Here is a 10,577-nt window from a genome sequence, read left to right as displayed (position 1 = left end):
ACGCCGCGCGGCTCGAAAGATGGTCCGTTATGAAAACCTCCTCGAGAAATGTGAAGACGCAGGCTAGAAAGCGGGGCATTTTCCAATCGATGTTGGATGTAGAGGATTTGTAGGACATAGTGTGAGACGACTGCTGTTATCGTTAGGCCTAACTCACCATGACCGATATCCAAAATACAGTGGAGAAGGCTAGCCACCGGATTTGGTTAAAAAGAGACGATGAGCGATGGCTAGAGAAATATTGAGCTTTGTTTTAATAATCAGTTGCTCTAGCAAGCGGGGCCTCATATCAGTGAGGGGGGCCGGTGCGCATTGATGCCGTCGAGATGTAGGTCCCGAAACGGCCCGCATTTTCTCCTGATGACCCCATACACTTGCTGGCTTCCGGTATGCGGAGTTATTGACTGGTAGCACTTGCGTGTGCGAGTTGTTTGTAAGACATATAGGTGTAGTTGTGTGTGTGTGCGTGTGTGTAAGTACAGCAGCAACACGTCTCATTCAGAGGTTCTCAAACTTAATTTACTGAGGAAGCATTATACGATATTTCCAAAACGTCAAGTGAGTCATACGATATTTTGCCACTTTACTGTTAAGAATACATTATCTGGAGCAAGACATATTTTTGAGAGGAAGCTTGATCGTACAAAAAGTACGCAATGACTGGATTTTTAAAAAATTATAAATAACGTTTCTTTTATAAATTATATTTTCATTAAATTTTATTTAAGGACACCTTATTTCATTGAAAACTAATTTTTCTCCTTTGGGAATAATTCGAGAGTCTCCGATTTAATCCACTGATCAGAGAAACGCCTTCTGCATCCATTGACTTTTGTGATCCTTATTAATATATATTACCAGATCTTATCTATCTATACCAGTGACCTTACATGATAATAAAACCATTTTCTGTTGGGCACATCGAATCCATCTATAGAAACAAACGCGAGTTTTAAAAAATATACTAGTAAAAGATACTTTACGTATTAAACTTATACACAAAAAGCTCATACCTACACAAAACACAAAAACACACAAGCTCTCTCTCAAAACACAAGCACACACACATACACACTCTCTCAACATACAAGCATATACACGCTCTCTCTCTCAACACACACACTAGCACAATACGAACCTAAAGATGTCCTATATGTGGTTGTAAAAAATCGCTTTCAAATAAATATACAACTGTCTTAAAAAAATAAGACGAGTTTCACGTAGGTCTGGATACATTACAAATTATGCTAAGACGACATTGCAAAGCTGAAATGACAGTAAGAATAATTATTTTTGAACAACATTTGTAACTTGATCCAAAAAGAGAATCTCTACGTCACCGATGACCTACTAGAAATAGGATCAAAATTTATTTCAGACCACAGATATCGTTTTCGGTATCAAAGGAAGAGGGTTTAATAATAAGTGAAAGAAAAAGTAATAATATGCACAACACATACACTAGAAAAGAAAACTACTCACGGGCTTGAAGCATGGTGTAAATACTGTTTGCAGGAATGTCAATGAATGACGTGCTACTAGGTAGTTGCTTGATTTTACGTAGGATACATACTTTATCGGAATTGCTGTAAATAGTCATACCACATTCGGAATTTGCCATACAGAAAGAAAAGCACTCAATTTGTGATCGGATGTTTGACATCTTATTCAATTTGTCAGCTTCTGGAATGCCAGTTTCAGAAGGGTGAATACGAGTCCCATAATATTCTCTGAAAGTCACGTTACTCCCCAAGCACATTTGGAATAATAACACTGAGAAAGTAATTACGTGAATATTTGCTTTTCGAATGATCTTATTAACTGAGAAGGAATACATTTTTCTTTAATATACTGTGATGAACAACACGTAAAATGTTAACGAAGAAAACGATTACCACTTTTCATACATAAAAGTTCTCTAATTTATATATATTTCGTATTGAGTAATTGTTGTGTTACGGTTTTGTTCTTTAATTTAAAAGGAAATGAAACTGTCTCTGCAAACAAACGGAACCGTGTGACCATCTAACCATGAATCTCTGTCAATGCAGTGAAATATTTTCTAATTGAAAATATATATATACATATATTTGTGTGCGTGTGTGTATTTGTGTGCGTGTGTGTATGTGTGTGAGTGCGTGTGTGTGTGTTTGTGTGTGTCTGTGTATTTGTGTGGGTGGATGTGTGTATATACGCACAAACATAAACACAGAAACAAGTTTATACCTGCAGTGAAGAGAAATGATTTTAACAGTTGAATTGTCATTTGTTCTTTAAATTCATACAAATACACATATGCATACATATACATATATTTTCTAAAGGATCAAAACATAAAACTTATTATTTGTACTTACTGTATATGTGTGTATGCAATGTACATGTGTTATGTGTGTGAGTATATATATATGTAAATATATATATATATATATATATATATATATATATATATATATATATATATATATATATATATATATTTTAAAGTTTCAGCTCAGAGCTGCGGCCATGCTGATGCGCCACCGTGTTGCTACACTGTTATTACGGGGAGCCTCTTACAATATGTGGCACTTGGTGAAGAATGGAGTTTGATTTAGCAACCCTCATTTGCACCTCCTGCCGCGAGGTAGGTTCATCTGGGACTCTCGATAGGAAGAGGTCCAGCTTTGATTTAAAAACTCCTACATCTACTTTGCGCAGATTCCTCAGGCTCTTTGGGAGAATATTAAAAAGCTGTGGGCCCCTGAATCCCAAGCTGTTGCAGTAACTGGTCCTGAAGCGCGATGACATTGCTGGGATCTTTGGCACTATGCAGTGTCGTCCCGTTCTGGCATTGGTGTAGCTTTCAATGCCAAAATTTGGCACAATTCCTTCCAGGATCTTCCAGATGTATATTACTGCATACCTCTCCCGCCTTCTCTCCAGGGAGTAGAGTCTTAGCTGTTTCAGCCTTTCCCAGTAGCTGAGCAGTTGCAAAGAGACAATCTTCTTTGTGAATCTCCTCTGGATTGCTTCAAGGTCTGCTGTTAATTTCAGACTGGTGGGTGACCACAGCTGTGAGCAGTAATCCAGGCGGCTGAGGACGAATGTCCTCCAGAGGATTATCATGGTTTCCTTATCTCTGGTTCTGAATGTTCTCAGGATCCATATATATACATATAAATATATAACTATACATATATATATATATATATATATATATATATATATATATATATATATATATATATATATATATATATATATATATATATTATTTATGTGTTTCAGCCAAGTGGCTGCGGTCATGCTGGTGCACCACTGTGATTTTCACGTTCCTTGCATGGCTCTTCTCCCCCACCTGACATGGTCCAATCAAGAGTGTTGATGGCACATCTGGTGTATAAGAGAATTTGACACAGCTGCCCTAAACTGTGTCTCGTTACGAGCCATTGGTTCGTCTGGTATCGTGGAGAGGAAAGCGTCAAGTTTTGTCTTGAAGACCTCCGCATCCATGTCTTGCATGTCTCTCAAATGTTTTGGCAGGGCATTGAAGAGCTGAGGTCCTATGAAACCGAGGCTGCTGCAGTATCTCGTTCTTATGTGAGATGCAGTGGATGGTACCTTTGACAACATGCAGTGGCGACCCGTGCGGGCATTCCTGTAGTACTTGATGCCAAAGTTTGGCACCAGTCCTTCCAGTATTTTCCATATGTATATTATTACATATCTCTCCCGCCTGCGCTCCAGGGAGTAGAGACCTAGTGTCCTCAGTCGCTCCCTGTAGTTCATCTGTTGGACTGTGGCGATCTTTTTTGTATAGTGCCGCTGAATTGCCTCGAGTTCTGCTGTCCGCTTAACACTGTGTGGTGACCACAACTGAGAGCAATAGTCTAGGCGGCTCAGAACAAATGTCTTCCATAGAATCAACATGACTTTTTGATCCCTTGTACGGAAAGTCCTCAGTATCCACCCTGCCAGTTGTCTGCACTTTGCTGTCAACTTGACAATGTGCATGTGAAATGATGCATCAGTACACATGTTGATGCCCAGATCTCTTACTGTTTGTGGTTCTGGGATTGCTGTACCTCCAGGCCCTGTGTATGCCAGTTGGGAGGTACTTGTGGTCTTGTAGCGCAGTACTTGAAATTTTTTTGCATTGAACTGCATATTATTTTGCTCTGCCCACTCATATATTACATTTAGGTCATTCTGCAGGCTTACAATATCATCAGGATTCTTTATTGCCTGAGATATCTTTGTGTCATCAGCATAGCTAGTGACAGTGGCTCTCCGAGTGACCGTGGGCATGTCCAGAAGGGCCACTATAAACAGTAGTGGCCCCAGAACAGTTCCCTGTGGAACACCGCGCAATATTTGTGTTTCCCTAGATAGTTCTCCATTGGCTGCAACTGTCTGACTTCTACCATTCAGGAAGTCATGCAGCCACTCTCCTAATTTACCAGCTATGCCAAGGTTTCGCAGCTTGTGACATATCAAGCCATGATCAACTTTGTCAAAGGCTTTTGCAAAGTCGAGATATATCACATCAACATTTGAATGGTCAAGTAGCTGCTTCAGGACCCAGTCATAATGCTGCAAGAGCTGCGTGAGGCAGCTTCTACCTGGACGGAAACCATGCTGGGTCTCATTCAGCAAGTCATTTTCTTCTAGGAACGCAATCAATCTCCTTCTGACAATTCGTTCCATGACTTTGCTAATATGTGAAGTCAGAGAGATGGGCCTGTAGTTTCCAGCCTCTGCTCTGCTTCCACCTTTATGGATAGGACATATGGTGCCTTCCTTCAGCTTTTTGGGAAGTTTACCATTTTCAAGGAAACTCTGGAAGAGTATCCGGAGTGGTCCTGCTAATTCTTGTTTACACGACTTTAAGAGGACAGCTGGGAAACCATCGGGGCCAGTTGCCGAATTTGAGCTCATTTCATTTATGGCAGCTATCACATCTTCCTCTCCAATGTCGATGTAGGTAATGGATGCAGTCCCCTTCTGCTGAGTGCTATTGTCAAAGAAATCAGCTGGGTTCTTTATCTGCGTGTGACTCAGAGGAGAGGTGAAGACACTCTTGAATTGTGTACTGAGCACTTCACTTATCCATGTGGGATCTGCAGTCAGTGAGCCATTAGGCAGGAACAGGGGTCCTATCTTATACTGCACCGTAGCAGTCGCCTTTGCAAATCTATAGAAAGCCTTGGGGTTTGTTTTTATGCTTTCTACTGCTCTCTTTTCCTTCTCTGCTCTCTCCTTTTCATGGGAGAGTTTAATTTTGTTTTCTATTTCTAACAGTGTTAGTTTTAATTTAGCCCTTTTCCTATCCTCCAGTTCTCTATTTAACTGGTTTGAGACCTTTGTTCTGTGTCTCATAAGGATTTTCCTGTCTCTAGGAATTCTATTGGCATCTTTGCTGGTCTTTCTATATGGCACGTATTTGGTGCATATGTCTTGTATGGTTGACATAAAATGACTTAGTTTGAGGTCATTGTCTTGTATAGAAAGGCTGTCATGCCAGTTTTGATTTCGAATCTCTCTGCGAATTGACTTCCAGTCCGCCCCGTGGAAATTCAGGTTGGATATTGCTTGAGTCCTCCTGGTGGGGTGGGTGTCAGTGGGTTGTCTAGGACCATACATAGTTAATTCTATAATGTTATGATCTGAGAGAGATGTGGGCGTTATTTTCACATTATGGATTAGGCTCACATTGTTTGTGAAGCAGAGATCCAAAATATTGCTTCCCCAGGTTGGTTGGAGTATCACTTGTTCCATGAACAGCATGTTGGATAGTTCTAGCAATGATTTTGCCTGGCTTTGTTCATGCAGTGACATCCCAGAGAGGATGTGACCTTCAGGCCATTTAACATTTGGGAGGTTAAAGTCGCCTAGGAAAAGTATATTGATATGTTGGTCCAGATTTGTCAGGACCTCTTCTATGCGTCTGAGGCTGTCCTCAAATTTACCTTCCTGCTTTGCGGTATTTGGTGGACGGTATGTTGAGCATACAACTACATCAATTTGTTTTATGTGTACTATTAAAGTATCACATACAGAGTTTGAGTGTGATAGTAGTAGTAGGGGTGTGACATCTTCTCGGATGTACATTGCAACTCTCCCATGACTTCTATCCCTTCTGTCTGTTCGGAGTACGGCATACTCTGGTATATTTATCTCCGCATCTGCTATATTAGGTGTTAGATGCGTTTCGGTAAGCACCATGCATATTGCTTGATTGCATGTTGCTAGGTCTTTCAGGTATAGGAACTTGTCTTTGCCGCCTGTTCGTAATAGGCCCCGGATATATATATATATATATATATATATATATATATATATATATATATATATATATATATATATATAATATTCATATATATATATATATATTTGTAAATATATATAGTTATATATATATACATACATATATATATATATATATATATACATATATACATACATATATATATATATATATATATATATATATATATATATATATATATATATATATATATATATATATGTATATATGTATATATATATATATATATATATATGTATGTATATATATATAACTATATATATTTACAAATATATATATATATATATGAATATTATATATATATATATATATATATATATATATATATATATATATATATATATATATATATATATATAAATATATATAAATATATATATATATATATATATAAATATATATATATATATATATATAAATACATATATATATTTAAATATATATATATATAAATATAAATATAAATATATATATATGTATGTCTTACGCACACACACGCATACTCATATATATATATCCACACACACAACAGTTGTTTCAATCATTTAGATTATGGCCATGCTGGGGTATCGCGGTGTAGAATTTTAGTCGAACGAATCTACCTTATACATTTTTAAACCTGATACTTATTTTATTTGGGTATTTTACTGAACTCTTAAGATACAGGAACGTAAACAACAACAGCAGACGTTAAGCAGCGGTCAGGAGAAATAGACACAGAGAAGCTCAGGTATGTATATATATAATTGCCAACCAAGTGTGGCGTCCCATACGGGACAGTGCTAGTGACGTTTATAACCCCAGGAAGACATCTCTTCCATCTGCCTATGCCAGGAGAGGTCATCGCTCCCTTTTCTAACCTTACGTGATACGTGATACACATGAACTCGAGTTTCTGGTTGGTTACCCGTCCTCAGCGTGTGTTAATCACCAGCTTTTCTCTTTATTATCGGCATGAAGCCTTAATATAGAAAGGACATTACAAGAACAAACATGGGGTACATAGAATGATTTACGAATGAATTATGATGTGTGAAAAATTATGATGATGAAATGATTTTCTACCCACCAAAGTAGAAAGTTCCATTTTACTGTTTTTACTATTCAGTCTGTGTCGTGTTTACCCCCCAAAATATTTAGATCTTCAAAATTTACCACTGTTGGTAATTCATCGTCTCGAATTCGACATGGTGTATTGTCCACTCTGCTTCCGAATATCTCTGTCAGTCTAGCTCCCCTTTTGTCATCCAGCAACACTGGATAACTGCCTGTCTGGACCTGTGAATTCATATTTCCGTTATTCACAGCTTCACCCAGAAATGGGGGAGCCTAACAAAATCTTCAACATAAACAATTTCACAAATGCAACACAATAATTCGATAATTCAACGGTACATCAACTCACCATTTCCGTAATTCAACAACTCAGAAATTCAAATAAAAATCGTTAACTCACATCCCCAAGTGTCAATCATCATCTATTCGTTATTACAGACATGCGGGAACGAAAAACACATGAAAGGATGAATGTAAAATGAATTAAATTGCAATGAATATGAGACGGTTTTCTCGGTTCCGCTCCGAGACGAAACCGTGATTTCTTTTTTTACAATTAAACGTTGTTACAGTCTTTTCTTTCTTTCTTTTTTTGGATCGTTCTTTTTCTTTTTCCGTTGAACTTTTTTACAGTTTATATTCCTCTTTTTTTTAAGAAACAAATTTTACTCACTTGCTTTTAAATGTTCATAAAGGGTTTCAAATTTTCTAATTATACGACCGGTGGGAGCTCGTCAAACTCGACTTCAACCCCCAGCGGGTCCATGTAACTCCCAAACATCTCTCACAATTTCTCAAATCTCTCTCTATCTATGACTATTCCTTTAGTGTTTTCCAGGTATTTTCCTAGCGGCAACTTTACTCTTATTACTGATTTATATTTTACAATATTTTTCTTTATTTCTGTACTTTTAGTATACGTGACCAAACGCCAATTATATCTCTTCCTTTTCACTTCTGCTTGCTTCGGCTCCCGTTCTGATCTGTCCGGGCGTGCAGAAATATCATAACCAATATTATAAACGCTTCCTTTTTCTACCTGTTGTAATGTTGTTTATTTCTGTGTGCCTTCTGTCACTACTACTCCTGTTGGTGCTACACACCTATTTCTATTTTCTTCCGTCACAATCTCGTTTAGCCTTTTTTTGACTGTCTGGGGGAGAGTTCACCCGTTACTTTCTCTTCCTCGTGTTTACTACTGTGAAGGATTCCTCTTCTGTATTGTTTTCTTCACTTTTCTTCTCCTCTTCGTTTTCCTTCTCTGGACATCTTGATTTCATGAGCCCTTTTTTGCCGCATAGGAAGCATGTTGGTGGTCTTCCGTCTACTGTTATTCGAAGTCTAGTGTCGTCTTCTGGGAGTACTATTTCCTCCGCTACACTATGCAAGTCCTCCCAAGACAACTGCATAGTCACTTTGAGGCCATATCCCCACCAATTGACCTTTTGGGTCCTCGTTATCTTGAGGATTTCTGCCTCCTCCTTCATATAGTGCATTATGGCTGCCATTCTTCCTCGATTTCGGAGGGCAATCTTCCAACTCTCACTCTGGCAACACGTTTGCCACAGTACGTCGGAAGTAGTATCCATTTCGTTGTCCGTAACGGGTCCGTGGAGTGGTTTATGGCATCTTCTTCGTTGCCAAACCTTACTTCCACCGTGCCATACTTTCTTCCACGTGTATAGAATGTGGTTAATTTTTTAACTTTTTCGAGGCACTCCTGTATTTCTTCTGTTGGGCCGAACTCTATCTTGTTCGAGGACGTAGACAACGTTCTGTATACTACCGTCCTCTTTACTACGCTGTTCATCAGTTCTTCTGGAGGCGTCAGCTTTAGACTGGCTCCCTCTTTTTTTTACCATTTTGCTTCCTTCTTTCTACTTTCTTATGTCAATTTCTATTTCCTGTACTTCCAGGGTGTTGACATTTATTCCTTGGGTCGTTGCTGCTGCGTAATTTTGTCTATTTTCCATCTCTCTTCCTTTCTCCACTCCTCCCGTAGACGGGGAATATACAGATGCAAACAAAGCAGTGACTAAAATTCAACAATTTAAACAATTCAACGAATCTTGGTTTACCCGCGCGGGGAGACCTACAACAAACATACAACATCAGTGTGTAACGATTCAAACTTACGTCGAAGAATTCACTACCAACACCCATGAGTGGGAATCACCAGCTTTTTTCTTTTTCTCTTTCTTTATTGTGATAAATAATTATCGCTACACAGAGGGACAGTACAGGACATTACAAACATTTAGACAAGCTTAGTGAGTTTATATAAAAATTGATAAATTATATGTACAGATATAATTTTTAAAATTTATGATAACTTGTTTGTAAAATTTTGGCTTGGTGACCAGCGACTACACCATGCTTTTATCATGGGAGGAATTAAAAAGGGACAGTCACTCCCAACTTCCTCGCAACATCCTTCCATCTTTTTTCATATACGCTTCTCGACAGTTGCCTCATCACCAGCCCTATGCTGCTCTTAAGGTAGTACCTGAAGTATAATAGCAGTCCAGTGCCGGAGATGAAGGATCCTGTCTTGATTCCTTGCATTCTTGTTTTCCATGCACACTCTTTCATTACTGCGAGTGTACACAGAAAACATGCCTCACCTTTAGATAGTCCAGTTGGCGGAACAATCTTTATCAGAGACTCAGCTGATAGCTGTACTCTTCCTATGTGTGACAGCACGTGTTCTACGTAAATTGTCAATTCCGAAAGCTGTGGGCACTGTACAAGAGCGTGCAAGACAGTTTCTTTGTCCTGCCCGCACCTTCGACATTCGGGTGCCACTGATAAACTGTGCCTGGACAATTTCTCGCGGACAGGTAGGGCATTCCTAAAACACTGCCACGTCAGAGATCTTTGGTAATAATCCAAATACCCTGACCTGAAGGTGTTCTGAAACAGTTTGGTGAGCTGGTTCTCATCGAGCCCCAGAGTCTCCCCTAGGACGTCATCACTCTTATACTCTACCAACCCTTTATAAAATGCAGAGCTGGTATTCCCGCTGCCGGCCTTGCCCGCCTTGTGGATTAGCGCGAGTGCTTGTCGACATTCCTTTTGTTATTCAGTCGTGTTCTGTCTTTTTATCCGACCGGGTGTAAATTCCTCCAAGGAGGTTGGTCGTGGAAAGAATTCCCCTGCGAACGAATTCCACAGAGCCAGAGATGCCTTTGTCTCAGTGCATGTCGGCACA

General features: G+C 38.9%; 1 protein-coding gene and 1 pseudogene across 1 annotated transcript in view; both read right to left on the bottom strand.

The window, feature by feature from the left end:
- The window catches only part of LOC106871887 (macrophage mannose receptor 1), a 24,508-nt gene extending 22,465 nt beyond the window's left edge, over window positions 1–2,043 (bottom strand). The window contains exon 1 of the mRNA XM_014918640.3: window positions 1,483–2,043. Coding sequence (XP_014774126.1) covers window positions 1,483–1,837 — 355 coding nt within the window. The 5' untranslated portion in view covers window positions 1,838–2,043. The remainder of the gene's footprint in view (window positions 1–1,482) is intronic.
- Window positions 2,044–8,045: 6,002 nt separating this feature from the next.
- LOC149137807 (uncharacterized) lies at window positions 8,046–9,013 on the bottom strand (annotated as a pseudogene).
- Window positions 9,014–10,577: the final 1,564 nt, after the last annotated feature.

This window comes from Octopus bimaculoides, chromosome 1, assembly GCF_046866305.1.
Source record: "Octopus bimaculoides isolate indiv1 chromosome 1, ASM4686630v1, whole genome shotgun sequence".
Taxonomy (NCBI): domain Eukaryota; kingdom Metazoa; phylum Mollusca; class Cephalopoda; order Octopoda; family Octopodidae; genus Octopus; species Octopus bimaculoides.
The sequence above is the reverse complement of the archived record's forward strand: the minus strand, read 5'-3'. Positions and strand labels throughout refer to the sequence as shown.